Source organism: Nicotiana sylvestris, chromosome 4 (assembly GCF_000393655.2).
Source record: "Nicotiana sylvestris chromosome 4, ASM39365v2, whole genome shotgun sequence".
NCBI lineage: Eukaryota > Viridiplantae > Streptophyta > Magnoliopsida > Solanales > Solanaceae > Nicotiana > Nicotiana sylvestris.
Window position 1 is genome coordinate 14,321,057 of NC_091060.1, and position 21,794 is coordinate 14,342,850.

General features: G+C 34.9%; 1 protein-coding gene across 1 annotated transcript; it reads right to left on the bottom strand.

Annotated features, from left to right (window-relative positions):
* Window positions 1-19,322: 19,322 nt before the first annotated feature.
* LOC104236563 (phosphoenolpyruvate carboxylase kinase 1-like) lies at window positions 19,323-20,732 on the bottom strand. Its single transcript, XM_009790510.2, has 2 exons — window positions 19,926-20,732; window positions 19,323-19,833 (listed from the first exon to the last, which is right to left on the bottom strand). Exons 1-2 carry the CDS (start codon window positions 20,704-20,706, stop codon window positions 19,778-19,780), a joined length of 837 nt encoding a protein of 278 aa, XP_009788812.1. The 5' UTR covers window positions 20,707-20,732; the 3' UTR covers window positions 19,323-19,777.
* Window positions 20,733-21,794: the final 1,062 nt, after the last annotated feature.

Here is a 21,794-nt window from a genome sequence, read left to right on the forward strand (position 1 = left end):
AATTCTAATGCATGAAAATAAGTTTTTCAATATTTTTCCCAAAAAGTCAAAAATCGACCCTGGGCCCACATGGTCAAAACCCGAGGTTCAAACCAAAACCCAATTACCCATTCCCCCACGAACCCAAATATTTTTTTTTTTTTGAAATTGGACCTCAAATTGAGGTCCAAATCCCCAAAATTTTAAAAACCTAGGTTCTACCCAAAACACTCAATTTTATCACGACCCAAATTTTCCGCCCTCGGGAGTCGTGATGGCGCCTCTCGTAGATGCTAGGCAAGCCATGAACTTAGAAATCATTAACTCCTTTATTTTAAAACTTCTTACCAATTATATTAACAAGGAAATAAATAGTTAAAAAACAACGGAATATGAGATTAAGCGGAAGTCATAAATAAATATAAAACCAGAATGTTTCGAAAGTCAATACATGCCTCTACCCAAAACCTAGTATCACAACATCCACGGACTACTGAGAGTGCTAAATACAACTGTTTGAAAGAAATATAACGCTGTTTGTCTAGAATACTTGAGATAACAGAATATATAATAAGATAGAGGAGACGTCGGGCCTGCGAACGCCTACAAGGGTACCTCGGTGTTGTCACACCTCCTTTTTCCGCACCCGCAGGCGCAGGGGGAGTTTTTCCAATTAAAGGACAATCGAAACGGGATTTGTTTATTTATTTCAGAGTCGCCACTTGGGAGATTTAGGGTGTCCCAAGTCACCAATTTTAATCCCGAATCGAGGAAAATAATGACTCTATATTACAGTCTGCATACCAGAAATCCGGATAAGGAATTCTGTTAACCCGGGAGAAGGTGTTAGGCATTCCCGAGTTCCGTGGTTCTAGCACGGTCGCTCAACTGTTATATTCGGCTTGTTTATCTGATGTTTAATACAATTATGAACCATGTGCAAATTTTATCTTTTAACCACTTTATTAATTATTATTATTAGGAATGTGAACGTCGCTTAAAACATGTCTTTGGACTGCGTCACATGAAATGCACCCACAATCCGGAACATATCTTATTTGACGTTTTGGGATTTGGATTTGGGTCGCATGAAATGCACACCCCAAGTTTTAAGAAAGTAAATTATTAAACACGCGCCTAAAAGACTATCGCGTTATTATTTTAGGAAGGGCCGTGAAATTTGCTAAACGGCCCGTCCCGGAATCTAAGTATTTAATATATACATTTAGAGGGCCCCGCAGATTCTACATTTTTGTTTGTCGAGGCTCGTCTCATTTTTATTTTTAAAGGATAAACCTATAATGACTATATTTCCTATTAAGTTCGTCTCTAAAATAAAAGAAAATCTCTTAATTATTTACATGCTTGCAGATTATTTACAGCAGGATCCGAAACGTTTTTACAGAATAAGGAAACATGACCATGCATACGGACAGCTGATCGAATATTATGGGCCCAAATCCAGCTCATGCGGGATGGGCCAGACCTGGGCCACTGTTTATCCGAGGCGGGTCTGTTTGGTCCGTTTTGACCTGGGCTCGACCTTCATAAGGTTGAGGGGCGCGGACTTGTGCTAATTGTGATAAGGGTGTGGCTTGATAATTATAACGAGGCAGTTTATCAAAAGAGAATGAAAATTAACTAAGGCGGATAGTTTTATTCTTTGACATGCATTAAAAGAGAACGCTAATTGCAAAACACAACTAATTTTTCAAGACATAGCCTAGTATACTGCCAATCCTTTTGTCTGTTAACCTAACCAACATATGATATTAAACCATACTACCTTTTTTGTATTCACTATATGAAAGGACCAAACTCCAATACCCAAACAAGATTGTAAACCATTACACACTACATAATCATCTATATAGCAACTACATGTGGACATAGATGTCTTCAAATCTTCCCTTTTGTATTCATGCTCGACTTTCAAATTACATGGACAGTATTAGTTGTGTACCTGGTATAGAGGAACAAAAGAAGAAGGAAAAGGATCAGCTGAATAGTACACAGCAAACAACAGCACAGCAGATTCACAGCAACAACACAGCAACAACGATGATGAAGCTCAGCAAAGAGTCGAACAACAAATGGACAATCCCAGTAAACAGAGTAGGAAATAACAGCCCAGAATGTTGAATGTAACAGCAACAGAAATCCAATGACCACAAGAAAGCTTGGCAAACGACAGAAAAAGCAAAGCCACGAAGACAACCTGATCAAACTGGATTCTTACACATTTCTTCTAGGCAATACTCATTCACAATGTTCTGAAATTTATTCCTGTTTTTTCCTTTTCCAGTTTTCTTACTCACAGACTCTCTCAAGACTCGAAAATCAACCCCCTTTTCTAATGGAAGGTCTCCTCTTTTATAGCCTAACCTTAACACTTTACAGTCTGTTTTACAACTCAAAATTGCCCCCCCCTGTTGCTTTTCCACTCACTTGTTTTAAATAACCAAGCCCCCATGAAATCCCTGACAGCCCCTCTCTCTTTTTGGTTGTTAAAGTGTACTGATCACTTGTTTGTTTAAACAAAGTATGGGCAGTAGGAATATAATCTGACAGCACATGCTGTCCGATTATTTTAATTCCTTAAAGCAAACCATACACATGCTGCCCACAGTCCAAACCAAATGGCATTGTGTTTAAAAACCAAAATCTGAATCTGCCATTATAACCTTTCCCCTGGATGTTATTTAATTCGATTTGAACAAAATCAATAGGCAATACAATTCAGTTTCTAATGGGACTCAAATACGATCACAGCAGAAATAAGCAATACGAATCAAGTTGTTACCATTAACGATTGAAACTAATTGACGACATATATCGACTCGACTATATTAATCGTAACACATAACAATCAATCGTTCATATAAACAACACGTATAGAGTCCCGAATGACCTCAGACAAATTTGTTCAAACACTGGGAACTTATGTGAATTAAACTCGTTTGACGACTAATCTAATTGATGAACACGTATATCACAGGGTATATTCAGAACACAAACAGAAGACAATTGGCCAAATAAAAAGGCCTTTAACAGAGATGGAAGAAATCCGAATGAAAAATAACAAAATAACAAACAAACACAAAGAAATATGCTGACAACTTAATTAGAACCAAACAAAGAGAAAAGGAAACTTACTGAAAAAGTTTGAAATCAAACGGACCCAAATCAAACTCGACTTCGAACTTTTGAGGCCGAACAAACTTTAATCAGGGTGTTCTCACATGAGAACACCTTGATTAAGGTCTATTAGACCTCAAACCTATGTCCAAACCGGCCGGATTCCCCAAGTGCATGTGTTCTAAAGTCTGGATTTCCAGATCTGGATTTTTGGGAGTTGTGGGTAGATTCGGACCAAACCAAGCTTGGTTTGGTCACGAGGACGGTCAGGGGGGTGTCTGGTATGAAGATGGGGTGGTTTGGCATAGATCGAGTTTTGTCTCGAATCTTCAAATCCAAATTCGAGACGATAAGAGGTGATTCGAGGTTCGTGGTTAGTGGATTCGTGTTCAGGGTGGTTGGATGCTTTAGGGGTGTGAAGGGGGTGGTCACCGGCGTTCGTGCCGCCGGGTTTTGGCGGAGGGGAAGCTAGGGCGGCTTGCTAGGGTTTGGGGTTTCAGCTTGGGGAAGGAGATGACTGAAGGGGGGGTTCGGATAGGGGGTGCGGGGTAAAGGGTCAAGTTTATATATGGAAAGGGAAGAGAGATTGGAGCCGTTAGATCAAGTGATCTGAACGGCTTAGATCTATTGGTGGGTAACAGGACGGGGTCGTTTGGTATGGGAACGGGGTCGTTTTGGTTTAGGTGAGGGGTTGGGTTAAACCGGCTAAATAGGTCGGGTCATGAGGGAACCAGGGACCGTTGGATCAATGAGGTTGGACGGCTCAGATTCAACTTGCCTGAAACGGCGTCGTTGAGGTGAGTTGGACAACCTGATCTGGACCGTTCCTTTGAATCAGATCAACGGCTTCAAATGGGGACGCCGATACGACGTCGTTTGAGTCCGTGCCTGGGCAGGCTGGGTTTGGACCGGGTCAGATCGTTGGTTTGGGCCTGTTTTTGTCTTATTTTTTGGGCCCAAATTGATTTCAACTTTCTTTTGTTTTCCAATTTAAAGAAAAATAAAAATAAAAATAACTAATAAAACAAATGAAATTAAAACAAATAACAATATGGCATTTCAACATAATTATCATACCAAGTAAGTTAAATCACAACCTAAAACGGACGATGCACATATATTTATATTTTTTGAATTTTCTCTTAACGCCACATATATTTTTTGTATTTTTGTTTGATAAGGACTAGATGCAAAATGGACAGACTCACAAACGACTAACAACACATGTCACGGAAAGATCGAAAAATTGTACAGCGAAATCATTTGTCACTATTTTTATTTTCTTTTGGAGCGATTGCTCGTAAAGCAAAAATCACGTGCTTACAGGTGTCTCGGTGGACTGAAGGCTGGCTCCCGAGCTACTGCTGCTGATCAAGTGCCGCTCCGGTATGCGTAGAGTGCAGAGTATAGTATCAGCACAACCGACCCCATGTGCTGGTAAGTGTCTGGCCTAACCCCGGCGAGGTAGTGACGAGGCTAGGACCGGACTCTAGATAAACTTGTGCAGTTATATAATATACAACAGAAATATAAACAGGTAATAACAGCTTTAAAGGGAGGGGGAAACATGCTTCGGGGAAACATATCAATTATATCTAAAATTTAATAAAGTATGAAAGAACACTCGATATCTACAATCAATGCGATAATAATACTGTTGCGGCGTGAAACCCGATCTAATATAATATTTGTTGCGTCGTTCAACCTGATCCACATATATATAACTGTTGCGGCGTGCAACCCGATCCAATATAATATCTGTTGCGGCGTGCAACCCGATCCAATATAATATCTGCTGCGGCGTGCAACCCGATCCACATATATAATTGTTGTGGCATGCTACCCGATCCAATATAATATCCAATAATGTTGCGGCGCGCAACCCATTCCAAATATACAGTCAACAATAATTATGATTAACCGTCCCGGCAAGGGATCAATAATAGACTACATTATCCCGGCAAGGGAACTCAATAGTACAAGTATATACGTCCCGACAAGGGAGAAACAGCCATAACTAAGCTATAACTCAACTAGTTTCAATATCTAACTACCTTAGCTATAACTAAACTTGTTACAACACCTAACTACCCAGCTATAACCAAATTTGTTACAACACCTAACATGAAGAATCATCAACCTAAACGTCCATAATATCAATTAAGAACACAATGCAAGGGAACCTCAACTCAACAATAGCCTCGCAAGGGGGTAACATAATGGTCTCTTCTCTTTCTCACTTTTACTTCACAATTCACTTCACAACTCGAGCCAATGCTCTAGAGCTTCGATTATCACTTATAATTTCACAATTCGTTATACAATTGGAGCCCACGCTCCTCAATGTTCATAGGTCACAACTTTTTCCACAACTTTACACAGCAAATAAAAATCGTCACCAACGCTTGAATAATACAACGAGATCATGAAAATCACAAGATAAGACTCGCGGTCATGCTTGACACCAACGCATAGATACTCGTCACCATGCCTATACGTCATACTCGACAAGAAACAAATAGCAAATAGGACACAACTCCTAATCCCTCAAGCTAGGGTTAGACCAAACACTTACCTCGATACCTCGGACACAACTCAAGCTTCAATTATAGCTTTACCCCTTGATTCCACCGCCAAATCGCTCGTATCTAGTCACAAATTACTTAATTATATCAATAAACGCTAAATGAATCAACTCCAATGCATGAAAATGAGTTTTCCAAAGTTTTACCCAAAAAGTCAAAATCGCCCCTGGCCCACATGGTCAAAACCCGAGGTTCGAACCAAAACCCGATTACCTATTCTCCCGCGAATCCAAATATATAATTTGTTTTGAAATCGGATCTCAAATTGAGGTTCAAATCCCCAATTTCAACTGAGGTTCAAATCCCCAGTTGAAATCATGTTAAAAGATGTTAATGATTGAAGAAAACTAGTTTAAAATGACTTACAATTGATTTGGAGACGAAAGGTTATTTGAAAAATCGCCTCTTATGTTTTTGGGGTTTTGAAAAATGAAAAATGACTGACCGCAGCCGTACAGGCCTTCCTGAAGTGTTGCGATCCAGTACACTATGCGGACCGCACGAAATGAACCGCGGCCGCACAGGTGTCCACCGCGGACCATGCGAACCGCACTGGTGGGGTTCAGAGACCTGTCATTTTTCTGGTTTTAAGCCTAAAACATCCCGATGCCTACCCGAAACTTACCCGAACCCTCGGGGCTCCTAACCAAACATACGTACTAACTCAACAACATCATACGAACTTATCTGTGCGATCAAATCACCAAAATAACCTCAATAACAATGGATCGAACCTCAAAATCAAGAACTTTTCCTCAAACTTCATCAAGTATCAAATTTAGCAATTTAGTTCCAAATCACGTCAAACGACGTCCGTTTTCAACCAAACTTTACAGAAATGACTTAAACCATATATAAGACCTACCGGGCGCCGGAACCAAAATACGGCCCCGATACTATCATGTTCTAATCAAATTTCATTTCAAATTTCTTTAAATAGTTTCAGAAAACAATTTTTCTTTGAAAATTCATTTCTTTGCCTTGGGACCTCGGAATTTGATTCCGGGCATACGCCCAACTCCTATATTTTCCTACGGACCCTCCGGGACCGTCAAATCACGGGTTCGAATCTGTTTACCCAAAACGTTGACCGAAGTCAAATTAGCTCATTCTATAATCAAAACTTATCGTTTTTAACAGATTATCATATTTAAGCTTTCCGGCTACGCGCCCGGACTGCACACGCAAATCGAGGTAACTCTAAATGAGGTTTTCAAGGCCTCAGAACACGGAGTTTAGTTTTTGGGTCATACAAATTTTCCCCATGAAAACCTTTGATTTTGAGTTGAAATCATGAGAAAAGATGTTAAAGTTTAATAAAAACAAGTTAGATATGACTTACAATTGATTTGGAAGAGAAGTTGTCTTTGAAAAATCGCCCAAGAGTGTTTTGGTTTTGAAAGGGTTTGAAAAATGAAAGATTTTCAGCTAAGTTATAAATTTATAGGTTGCAGGCGTCGCAATTGCGACCAGGGTTCGCAATTGCGAACCCCTTAGAAAACTGACCCCTTTGCATTTGCGAAGATAATGTCGCATTTGCGACCAAGTTCGATTTCTGGTCACCTTCGCATTTGCGAGGGACCTTTCGCAAATGCGATATCGCATTTGCGATAGAACAGTCGCATTTGCGACTAAGGCAGCCCAGGTCCATTATCGCATTTGTGAGCCAGGCTTCGCAAAACTGCAACATACCATCTAAAACCTGCAACTTTCTAAGTCCAAATTTCACATCGCAGCCTATCCAAAACTTACCCAAGCCTTCGGGGCTCCAAACCAAACATGCACACCAACCTAAAAATATCATACAGACTTGCTCGTGCAATGAAATCCTCAAAATAACATCAATAACCATGAATTTATCATCGAAATCATGAAATCACTTAAGAACATCAAATTTTCCAATTTTCTCAAATAAGGTTCCATTCACGTCATTTCAAGTCCGTTTCTTACCAAATTTCACAGACTCAACTTAAATCACACATAAAACCTGTACTGGGCACCGAAACCAGAATACGGGCACGATACCATCAAATTTCAAACACATTTAATTTCCAAAAACTCATAAATATTCCAGAAAATATTTTTCTTTAAAAATTCATTTCTCGGGCTTGGGACCTCGGAATTCTATTCCAGGTATACTCCCAAGTCCCATACTTCCTACGGACCCTCCAAGACGGTCAAATTATGGGTTCGGATCCGTTTACCCAAAATAGCTTTCCGGCTATGCATCCGGACTGCGCACGTAAATCGAGGTGAGACAGAAAGAGGTTTTTAAGGCCTCAGAACACAGGGTCATCACATTCGGTAAGAACAATCATATGATTGACAAGGGGTCAAATTGTAGAGTTTTCAAAGTCCAACTGTGTATCAACCATCTTCTTAAGATATTCAATGATTGCAGTTGGATCCATATTCTGATGTTTCCTCTAGAATTCAGAACTCATAAAAGCAAGAATGATGCGTTTAATAAAAAAGCATTCTTCCAAGTGTTTTTGATAAACCTTGGTGCCTTGAACATCATTCTCTGGTGGGATTATCTTTGTAGGCTTATCGATCACATCAATGAGCTTTTCATGCATGAGAATAATTCTCAAATTTCTATACTAGTCATCAAAATTTGGTCCTATCAACTTGTTGGTCTCAAGTATTTCACGCAGTGATATAATAGACATATTGAGAAATCTAAAATATAGAAAAAAGGCAATAATATAAGATATCATAAAGATATGGACTTTTATCTAAGTGATATTTTCACTAATTATTTTAAACTATTTACCCTCATTATAGTTTACAAAATCTTTATTTCTGTTAGTGGAGCAAAAGAATCCTTTAACAATATGTACGAGCCCCTTGGAAGTCAAGTCGTTTCTCACATATATTTTAAAGGTAGGTACTCTTACCAATTGTATCCCCATACAATTTCCTTAAATAGCTCTATGTTAAATAGTCCCCTAGTAGTCAGGTCGATCATATTGGCATAGTTGAGTTCAACCATCATGATAGCAAAGAACTTATTAAATTTTATACTTCCCGGGTAGTCCAGGCGTCTAGTAAAAAAATGAATAATTCTTTTAATCCATGCATCTAATGCAATAAATAATTTTAACATATTCTCGAACTATAAGTCTTCTCGTAGTCAGGTCGCTCCTTATAAACAAGAAATAAGTAAAACTATTTACTTTGATGGATAACTCTATAATAAAATATCTTATATTTTATTATTTAAGAACACAAATTTTAGTAAGAGAGAATTGTTACTAAAACAGTTTTTAATAACATGAAGATCAAATCTTTATAACATGTGAATTTAGTTCAAATTATCTACATGCTTAGTCCTAAGTTGATTTATATCACATGTAATAAATAATTCAGAATTATGTAACGAACAAGCATGTGACATAAAAACGAAATTCAACATCTTCTAACATGTTTATCTTATATATCACATAAAAAAATCCATGTCAGAAAACTATTATTAATTAACATCTCATGAACTAATAACAATTAAAATAATAGTAGAATCCATTAACCTATTATAGATTACAATCATATCTAAAACAAAAAATTCAAATTCAAGTTACGAACTATCTCAATAGTTTAACTTATATGTGTGCGTGTGTGTATATATATATATATTTTATTCACAATAAAATTATATCAATCCATTTGCATTCAAACAATTTGACTATTGCATAATACACATGTGTTATGGTTTGAACTCTTCAAATATAATCTTAAAATATTTCGTAAAAAAAATTTAGAGACAATAAACCACGGCTCTGATACCACTGTAGGATTACATATAGGTGTTCGTAACACGCAACGGAAGACAATAACAATCCTAGGTAGATCTTTTCGTGTTTAAAATTTATTTACATGTCAAAGATCGTATCGAAGACGTACCTGGTGAAGAGAGTCTCGTTTCAAAATTTCTTCGATAGTGCGAAGACTCTATGCGTATCCACACCGAGACCGATCCTTGCTATCAACTCTTTGATCAATAAAACCCGCGGAAAAATTGAATAAAAAACTTGTGCTGAAATTTTTCTCAAAAATCTCAACTCAAATTAGAAGAACAAGAAACAATTTTCTTGTAATTGTATTTTCTCTCTTGGCTTGGTATTGCACTCTCACTTTCACAAAGTATTTTTTCTTCTCAAGAATTAATCATACGACAAATTTTCTTCATCATCCTTTATATAGCATCACCTATAAACCCCTTTCCTATTTGGATGAGGTAATGATTTATTTATGGTAAAAATTTATTCCAAAAATAAACTTCATGGATTATCTTCTAACGAAAATTAGAATCCCGTTCTTAATGGGTTTGGAGCCCAAAGTCCTTCCTACGGACTTTGACGTAAAGGTTCTGTTAATGTCCAATTCCAAATTGGACTTTAAGTACTACTCCAAATAATATTTTATATTAAAACTACCAATATCATTCTTATGGGTTGAAGTAACCGGCGATTTTCAATCCAATCCAATTGATAAATTAATCTTTATTAATATTTATATACATATCTTATATGTAAATATTAATTATATATCACACATATATTTCAACCAAAAGATAATTTAATTTTTCTATTCCAAATTGAAAACCTCAATTTATTCACAATATTAATTACACTCCATGTGCTAGCAAAGAATATAATAATATTTCACTTAGACTAATAACTAAATTTCTTTGACTAATTAAATTTTTTAATCTAATTATCAAATAATAAAGTAATTAATCCCTCAGCAAAGATTAGAACACTCGTTAGTGTACGACCCCATAGGTTCAATACTAAACCGGTAGAAAATTGATCACATCAATATACTAATCAAGGGTGGCGTCTAGCAATACTCCTTAACGACCGGATAGAATGAAGTATACAATTTACTCTCAAGAAGAATAATGTAGTAATTCCTTCTGTCCTTATAGCTCTGGGTCACCCTAGGATATGGTTCAACTGTCAAATCCAAATAGGCGACCAACTATGTATTCATGTCAAATATAATTGACCATTGAATGACATAAGAAACTCTTTTCTTCTTTCATTTAATTACCCTGGCAAAGGTCTTAGTTTGGTCGTTTATAATTCATGACAGCATTACCAAGAGTTAACAGATTTCATCTTGATCAATCATTAATTCTACAAGTATTCAATCGTACCCAATATCCTTTCAACTATCGCCCTAGGGCCATAGGTGTCTAGTATTAAAGCACAACAAATAACTTGTCAATTACTATGACGATCTCAGGTCAAAGGAAACTCTTACATCACATTCTTCAAGAGAATATCCTACTGATAGTTTATGGTAATTCTAACCATTAGGAATTATCCAATGAGTCGGTTCAATGATCATATCTCTATATGTATCATCTATCTATGTAATTTAGTTAATGAGATCAACTAATCCCATAAAGACGATCACATAAATATTGATCTAACCGGATTACTAATGTCCAAATTAATAATCCTACGATCAAGAACAAATTTAGATTAAATTTTAAGAAACTTTACTCTCATTGTCATGATCTTCATCACGATGACAAGTCTCAAAATTTAATCAAGGACCTTATCAAATAAATCAAGCAATTAATAATAATGATAAAAGAATATCAAATGCCATATATATTTCATATCAAATAACGTTCACAAAAATATGTTCAAATCATCAAATTTGAGATTGGATTTAAGACATATCTACTATATCCCAACAGCATTAATATAGATAGAATTTTCAAAAGTATTACTTCTTCATTAGAAGCATAATCTTGATATACATTGAGCCATCAAGATATCATATTTTTTACTGCTTTGATTTCATTAATTTGCTTTTGCAAAAGAAGTAGCACAAGATTACATGCCACTCTAGGAGCAATATCTTGTTGAACATTCATCCAAGCAGCTTCTCATTAGCTTCCCATCTGCCAAGTATTTGTTGAAATGCATATTACATATTAGATTAGAGTAACTTTACTAGTCAGGACAACCATATACACTAACAAAAAAAAACAAAAAAAAAAACAAAAAAAAAACAAAAACAATGTTTTGGCGAAAACTTCCAAGGGTTCAACGGAATTTTGGCCGTCATAAATTCTATATTTCCGGCAGACCTCATTTAGAAATTTTTGTCACAACCGATCGAACGTGCCGATCGATAAAATTGGCCAAAATCAGTCGAATTTTTGAATATATTTTTTTCAATTGCTTGAGCCAATATATGAAAAAAGTATTTTATTTTTTTATCGATTCAGCCGGTAATGCGTGCCGAAAAAAATTATTTTTCAAGAAATTATTCAATTGATTTTCTATTTAAAATAAATTAAAATTAATATTCTGAAAATCAACAAAAGTCGATCGGATTTTTTGCCAGTTTATTTAAGAAAAATTGACCGATTTTGGTGGTCGGTAACTATATTTTTCTAATAAAATCATTCAAATTCTTTGATTTGTGCAAAAAGGCAATTAAAGAGTATAAATAAAAAATAAAAGTCTCAAACCAACAAGCACCAATGATCAAAATCGGTCGGTTTTTTCGATCGAAGAAGAGTGTGTCGGAAATTCGCCTGTTTCTTGTAGTGATAGAGAAATTGTTGAATAAAAAGACTTACAAAAAATTGAAAGCATACTTTCTCTAAATTTGGAGCAACGATTTGTTGAACAAGTAAGATGACAATTCATAACTTTAGGAGAAATGGGAGGATGATGGCAATGCTCCATGCATTTTTCAGTGCAATAATCAGTGACACAGAAATCCATACATCGTTGTTCGCAAGATTTGTGCACCTCAGTACCAGTAGCTTCAACATTTGCTACAAAAATTATAGTGAGGAAAATTGCCACTAGAACTTTTGTGAAGTTCATGATTTGCAATATAATACACTTTCTCTTTTATATGAAGAAAAGAATATATATGTATTTCTTTTAACTTTTGTAGCCAGGATGTTAGATGAAAGTCAAGAAAACTCTATTTATAACGAAAGATTTTAGTTGAATTTAAGTCAAGATACAACACAATCTTGTATTGGAAATTAGATTACAGCCAAATAAATAAATATAATACAATCTGATGAAGGGAATTGGATTACTCCCAAATAGATCCAAGGGAAAAGGTCTGAAATTGCCCCTCTACTATTGTAAGTTATTTACGTGTATCCCGTTATACTTTTTATTCATTTTCGCCCCTATCGTTAACAAATTCTTTAGATTTGCCCATAATCCTAACGCCGCTACACCGTGGCAGCTCACATATCCAATTTTTGTCCATGTCAGTTGCCAAGTCAAACATGTGTCGGCTTCATGTCAAAGAAGAAGAGATACACATTACACTCATAGCTACTGTTCCTATTACAACTTGGCCCCCTGCTTTATATGATTAAGTGCACTCTTGAGTGTTGAGTTCCGAATTCTTTTTTATAAGTATTATTTTATGTTATTGTTTTGTTTATTGGGTTTCGATTTTCTTAATGAGTTTTTTACTTTTCTTTTGCTTTTTCTTTCTGCTAGATATGTGAACTGCATTAGAAGATTTGAACACTGACAGACTTGGATCGTAACATTGGACGGGGACTTGCACCTTCTGTGTTTATGAATCCAGTAGCAGCTAGTTCTTTCATTTAAGATGAAACTGTGAAACAAATAATTAGAGATGAATTTAGATACTTACACATTTTCATGTGTGAGAAACTTCAGGCCCATCTACACATTTTCTTTCTCTTTTTCTTTACATTTCTTTCTTCCACATCAAAATACCATGTCACCTCCTTCACACTAGCAGGGGGGTTAATATGACTTAGCAGCTGACACGGACAAAAATTGGAGAGGTCGGCTGCCGGTCATTAGGGTTAGGGGCAAATCTGAAGAGTATGTTAACGATAGGGGCGGAAATGGACGAAAGTTATAACGAGGGACACATGTAAACAATCTACAATAGTAGAGGGACAATTCCGAACTATTTCCCTAGATCCAATATATAATTTGTACAATCACAATTTTGCTATATACTTTTTCAGGTCCATTTTAAGTGATTTTTGTGGCTCTTTTAATATATATTAAGAAATTCACTTTTTAGCATTAATTAACAATGAAATTGACTATATTAACTTTAATTTGTTCATTGGACTATAACAAAATGCTCCTAGGCTCTTTACTCCAATGACAACTTTGCAAAAAAGAAATTAATTTCTTCTTGATATCTGAAAAAATCAAATATGAGTATAAACCACATAAAAAAGAGCAAAAAATCCTTTAAAGTGGACCAGAGAGATTATCACGTTAAGCAAATCCAACTCCCAACCAACTCAAACCAGAAGTAATTGCTTCATATAAAGGCATTACATATATTTTATATCATGCCAGAAGCAATATTCTTTGACCTCAGCTTTTGAATCTACCTGTCCGCAATAGCCACTGGCTCCTCAACATAGGATAGATCCTTGTCCAACTTGACTGAGCTGAAATCCAACACATGAGACGGATCACCGTGATATTTCCAGAGCACCGTATGCTTGTCATTTCAATTAGAGGTTAATTTCAACAAAATAATGTTTTTTTAATAAGGGCATAAGGGAGCTTCTTTTGTTGACGATAGGGGCTCATTTGATTAACGAAGTTAGATCATTTAGTATCATGTATGGACAAATTGTATACGGTAAAAATTGGGCTTGTCCTTTTTGCGAGACTGATCGAGGCTGGAGCATGATAAGTTAAGGATCGGCTTCGATTTATATCAGACTATGGCGCAGAGTTAGATTGTCAGCTCGAGACCCTGAGACTAATTAAGATCAAGACCGACCAAAACTGAGACCGACCAAGACTGAAATCGACCAAGATCGGGACCGAATAAGATGGAGATCGAGGGTAGCTTACCGAGTTGAATAATGGAAAGACGAAATCATCGCAATGGGGCAATGATCACGGCGCAAGTCCCGACACGTATCAAGAGGATGTCGATTAATTAGCCAATTATGAGATTTCTTACTGTATTTAGAATTGTACCTAGAGTAAGACTTCACTACTACATAAAGGGGATCTGATCATTTGTAAACGACATCATATTCACGTTACTTTAAGCAATATATTCTCTATCTCTTAAGCTCTCAATATTTTTGTCAGTTTTTTCATACTTTCCGGCGAAATATTCACTTGATTCGAGGGCGCCCTAGCTCAAGGATCAAAGCTATACATTTCATTCGGTTTGCTTTATTTATATTTGCAGTTAATTTAAGTATCAATTTACGTTTTTTTTTTCAATTTGTGCTAAGTAAATCGCGTGTTCTTAAAGCCAAAGTGAAAATTCAATTGTTATCCGTTTTTAAGGTAAACACAAATTTAAATATCTTTTCAAAAAATAAATACTAGTACTTCTGCTTGTTCCAATTTATGTATGACACACTTTCTCGTTTAGTCGGTCAAAAATAACTTTCTTTTTGTTAAAAATAATTTAATTTTAAAAATCTTTATTTTACCCTTAATAAGATAATTTATAATTACACAAATATTTAGAGCTGGTTTTAGATCATAACTATAAGAAGTTTTCATTTCTTTGTTTAACTTTTTGTTTAGTCAATTAATACCGTATAAATTGAGACAAAGAGTTGAAATAAAGAAATGGTTGCAAATTAAAATATTGGTATGCTACTTTTAATGTTGCGGTTATTGAAGTGGGAAAAGGAATAAGGAGAAACTGATGGCATTTATCGCACGCAACCGAAGAGGAGATAGCTTATCCAAATGTAGGCTGGTCCCCTGCTCTCCCTTATACACAGGCTTCGGTGGTCAATATTCATATGTGGTCGGTCACATGGTTCCATTTGATAGGTCAGCTCACTGATCTATGTTTCTATTTTCTACATAGAAAAATGAGAGGCCACTTGACTTACCACCACATGGTCTTGCTTTGGTTAGGTGTCTGACAGTTGCTGCTTTTTGTTCTAGTCTTTGTCTTGGTCCCCTTTCTTTATTCTTTCTATTCATTATTCATTAGTTGTCTGTTTTTTCACCAACTTCTGTTCCATTCTTTTATAACGCTTTAGTTCCGAAGATTGCGTCTTTTTGAAGAAGAAAAGTTTTATACAGTAAATATAAAATACATTTACCACTAATTTTGCTGTAATGAAAACGAATTTAGACACAATAATTTTTGGTTAATATTAATCGATTTATATAATACATGAGTTTTTTTTTCCAATTATTTTATGTTTGAAGTTTATTAATCCGACTAATTTGAATTCATGCACCGACTAAGCCCTTCAAGGAGCTGCAATGCCTCTATTAGTGGATATTTGGACATAAAAATTATAAAATTTTGATAAAAGTAATTTTTTTTCAAGTGAAAATGGTATTTAAAAATTAGAGTTGTGTTTGGATATAAATAGAATTTGGAGATGTTTTAAATTTTGTGAGTAATTTGAAGTGAAAATTTGAAAATTAGTTTTCCGGAGTTTTCAAACTCCGAAAAATTTCAAAATTCAACTATAAGTGAAATTTGAAATTTTCTGGGCCAAACACTTATTTCGAAAGAAAAAAATCAACAAAATAAATTCTTTTATGGTCAAACGGACCCTTAATCTATTTGTTCCCTTAAGTTCTCCTCTCCTTTTCTATCTCAACTTATTCTTTTGTCGTTTTCCTTACCCGTGGTTTATGTTTAGCGTTAAAAAATAAAGTAGTATTTACAATTTTCATTCCCCCTCTCTACTTCTTAAAGGTCATATTCAAATGCATTAATATAATAAAGGATCTTTCTAGTTCTAACATGTAATGTAAAGAATAAATATCATTATAATATATGAGAAACAATTAGTTAGTTGAACACCGTAACATCATTGGGAATAAAAGGACCGAGAAATCATTAGTCAGTTCAAACTGCATAACTGTGAGAAAAACAAAGTCAGATTTATATAATGGAATATAATTGGAGCTAATTCGTGTACACACACACATAATTGGTTATTGACTATAATAGATTCTTATTCGTGGCATAAAAGTCAGAAGCATATGCTAGTATTGAAAATGCAAATGAGAAAGAAAAAAAAAATATGAGGAATATAAAGCAGGACAGTTCATCTTTGTAGATTCCATTTCCACTCATCTAAAAAAGCTACATAATCCACCACTTCTTTGTTGATAGGTGCCCAAAAGATGAGTACTATCAACTGTACTTTGTCAAGTCCCTTTTGCTTTTACATTCTTCTTGATGAATCCACCCGAGGAGAATATGCTTCTTTTTTTTTGTTGCCTAATAAAGATATACTTATTATGCTTTAACATTTTGGGGTCGTTTGGTACGAGGTATAAGAAGGTATAGAGGTGGTATAAAAATTTAATACCAACTTAATACTCTATTTGGTTAGCAAATCAAGTATAAGTTATCTCGGTGTTAATTTAACACCGGGATAACTTATACCTTATAGAGGGTGGGGTAATTAGCACCGGTATAACTTATACTTTCTTCTTAGAAATTATACAATTGTCATTCTTAATACAACATACCAAACAGTGAATAAACAACAATCCCAGCATAATTAATCCCAGTATAACTTATCCCAACATAACTTATACCGGCATAAATTATATTGCATAAGCCCTATTCCAACCAAACAACCCCTTAGTGTTCGTCTTCCACTTGTCCGATTAATTCAAACTCGCGCCGAGTAGAACGCATAAAAGAAGAATGCACTCCAAGGAATTTTATCATTCCATCGTTCAAATCGAAAACCTCTATTTAATGGTAGAAGAATTTTATACCTCTCATCATATCCTTGGATCGAAATACTTTCACTATTAGGGGTCGTTTGGTCGCTGGTTAGAGTTATGCAGAAATTAGTTATGCGAAGATTAATTATACATAACTTAGTTATGTACTAATTTGTTATGCAGCGTTTAGTCATGCAGTATTATGCTATGCATGGTTTAATTATAAAGAGATTAGTTATATAAGGATTAACAAGGCATGAATTAGTAATTTATGGATTGTAATGTAGAGATTATTTTTGATACGTTTACTTTATTTTTATTATATAATGTGCAATTTAAAATAAATATGAAGTTTTTTTTTATAATTTGGATGTTTAATCCATGTATTAGTTATTTCACATTCTACCTTGGATAAGTAATACATAGATTTGTTGTATAACTTATCCATGTATACGTATACCCCCAATGGAAAAAAACAACCAAACATAACATTAGTTATGCTGACTTTCGTACAAAGTAACTAAAGGCATCTAAGGGATTGTTTGATTTGAATACAGGTTATGCTGGGATAAATTATGTTGGGATAAGTTATAATAGGAATAGTTAGTAAGATTAATTATTCTGGTATTATTTTTTATCCATTATTTGGTATGTTGTATTAAAAATGACATGCATTGCATAATTTCTATTCCAGCACTATTTTAATCCCGGAATAACTTATTCCAGGTTTAGTAACCAAACAAGGTATAAGGTTGTATTAAATTTTTATCCCAGCACTACTTTATTTATCCCTCATACTAAACGACCCCTAAATGTGATATTATGTTACTTGTAATAAATGAATAACTTACCTTATACCTAGCCACCAAACGACCCCTTAATTTTTATAAAAGCTGAGACTCTTCTATTGTAAGTGGTAGCAACAAAGTCTTAGTGGAAAAGAGATCACAGACAAAATGGGTAGGAATATTATTATATGCCTAATAATATGCTACTAAATATCCCAGGCTCAAGAAAACACATTACAGAATTTCTGGATACTTCTACATCAATAAAGCTGAGAATATTAAAATCAATCAGATGCTTTCATACAATTCAAGATTCACATCAGTAAACCAGAAAAACATAATACCAGATGCTCAAAAGCACTCCTCAACAACAGTAAGAAGGGATGGTGCTTTCTATGTGTGATTCCACATACATATTCCTACATTATAAAACATCTTAAAGATACATAGCATTATAATAGCAGCAACAATAACAATAACACCAATATAATCTCACAAGTGTGGTCTGGGGAGGATAATGTGTACGCAGATCTTACCCCTACCTTAGGAAAGTAAATGTTATTTCCGACGGACCCTCGACTCATGTATAGCAAAAAGAATCAATAAACGGACAGTAGCAACAATAAGGTAATAGGACATAGCATTATAGTAGCAACAAACTTTATTACATAGTGCTCATCTAATCAAAACCAAAGGATAAGAACTAATGCTTCCCTAACTTCCTCAACCTTTCTCATTCCAAAAATAGATAAAGGTGGAAAAAACATGAAGTTTTACATAACCAGAGAAGCATTTGTTAACAACATTAACCTCCTAGAAACTCAAAGACATAGCCTTTCTCAGTTTGAGATTCCCAACTAAAGTAACACATTACAGAATATTTATACTTTAACATTATTAAAACAGAAAATTAAAACTCAAACTCAACCCCATGTTTTCATACAACTTCCATCAAGTTGCATACTAGCATTCAAGATTCATATCATAAAGCAGAAATGCATAATCCAAATGTTCAAAACTCACTTCCACCTCAACAGTAAAAGGTAAGAATGGTATTCTCAATCTGTGATTGGCACAAATATTATAGAAAATATCTTAATAGTATTGTAAAAGCAGCAAACTATATTGCAAAACTGTAATATCATAAAGATAAAGATCATAGTATTATAAAACCAGCAAACTTTATTACAAAACTGAAGGATAAACACTTATCCTTCCCTCACTTCCTCAACCTTTCATATTCCAAAAACACATAAAGGTGGGAAAAAAGCATAGATTTTTACATAGCCGATTTTTTTTTTCTTTTTCTTTTTAGTCTCATATACTATATAGGAGATTCATTATCCTCAAAAGATTCTTCTCCACAATACAACAGCATAGAGAAAAAAAGGTTCAAAAAAGAGAGGAACCCCTGCAATACACAACCTTGAGTAGCCCCTGCTATGGAGTTTTTCCCTTCTCATTCTTTTCTTTTTCACATAGGCCATTCCAATCTTCAGACATTGGAGCTGGTGTATATACAGCAGAAGCTTATAAAATATGTACTGCTAGTATTTATAGATAGGAGTAGTTCATAAAACACTACTAATCTTCTTCAGGTTAAATCAGCCATTGATCTAGTCTCTCCTCCATTAATTACCCATGGGTGTCCTGCATTTAACAAAAGTAAGATCAAAATCAGCCGGAGTTGACCAAAAGTCAAACTAAAATGAAAACCAAAAAACAGGGCCAAAAATACATACTCAGGACTTGTTCAGCTGAAAACCTTCTAGAAACATCCTTACAGATCATCTTCCTCAACAAATCCTTAGCTTCAGGCGAAACCGACCTAAAATTCCTAGTGGGAAATCTCAAATTTGCCCTTAGAACAGCCTGAAATGTCTCAGTTGGAGTTTCGCCGTAAAAAGGAGGAATTCCAGAAAGCATAATATACAAAATAACACCGGTACTCCACACATCAACTTTCTCATTGTATTCTTTCCCCATTAAAACCTCCGGCGCCACGTAATACGGGGTACCCACCACCCCACTCATCAACCCCTCACACCCAACAAACCACTCCGCAGATCCAAAATCAGCCAATTTCAACCTGTCCTGAGAATCAAAAAGGATATTATCCGGCTTAATATCACGGTGGGCCACCCCCATTTTGTGACAGTGATTAATGGCGGAAATTAATTGGGCCAAAATATTAGCAGCGGCCCGTTCAGATAACGGCCCGGTGGAAACCCGCTCGTAGAGATCGCTGTTAGGGCAGAGGTCGGTTACCATGTGAAGGAAGTTTTCATCTTCGTAGATTTTATAGAGGTGAAGAATGTTTGGGCTACCGGAAAGGAGCTGCAGAATTTTGGGCTCCTTGTCGAGGCACTCACGGTCGGTGGAATCGAGGAGGAGGGATTTTTCAATAGATTTACAGGCGAAGGAATGACCGGTGACCGGAGAAAAGCAGCGGTAGACGGTACCGAATCTACCACGGCCGATTTCTTCGCAGATTTGGAAGTCGCTTTTCAAGGCTTGGCTCATATTATTTAGGCTTTTTTGTTTGGTCTTTGGGGGTTTTTGTTGAAAGAAAGCGGAGGTATTTATAATAACAGGGTAGGGGAGGGGCTTTTGTGAAAATAGAGCAAAATCGAATATTCGCATAATGCGCTGGTCGGTTTTACTTGGAGGGCAGAAGAGAGATATTCACGAGGAGGATTTCTTTCCTTTTTTTTTTCTTTCTCCGTTTAAGTTTAACATAGGCGAAATACCTTAAACCATTTCTAAACTTGACTCAAATTATTAGTATCCTTTCTGAACTATACTTGATCTTAGTTACTTCTCAACTTGGCCTTTTGAGGGCCATTACCCCCAAGATGTTGACGTGGCAAAAGTGTGGGTGCACTCGCCTGCCACGTGAATTTTTCTGTTTATGTGACATTTTTTCTAAAAAAAATAAAATATCTTTTTACCTTTTTAAGAATATTACTTTTTTAGATAATTTTTTCGAATAAAATTTATAATAAAACTTGGATGTAACTACATTATTTAGGCTAAATATTTTTATTTGGCCAAAAATAATAAAGTTTTAGTTAATCTTTTTTTGAATTTGACATGAAAATAAAGATTTATACAATTGAAATAAATTGTCAAGGCATCTAAAAAGTTATAAAAAATATATAGTTGAAATAAATAGTCATTGCATTAAAAGAAGAAATAAAAAGAGTGTACAATTGCATTTGTAATTTCTTGCAATTGTACACTTTTTTTTATTTTTTATTTTGATGCAATGACTATTTATTTTAACTGTGTATTTTTACTTTTTTAGGTAAATTCTGTAAAAAAAAATTTAGAGCTATATAAAAAATTATAGTCAAAATAATTAATTTCAAACTATGTATTTTTTTAACTTTTTAAATGCCTTGACTATTTATTTCAATTGTATAAATCTTTATTTTCAGGTCAAATTCAAAAAAGATTAACTAAAACTTTATTATTTTTAGCCAAATAAATTTAGTTTAAATAATGTCGTTCTATCCAAGTTTTATTATAAATTTTATTCGAAAAAAATTATCTAAAAATTAATATTCTTAAAAAGGTAAAAAAATATTTTATTTTTCAAAAAAATGTCA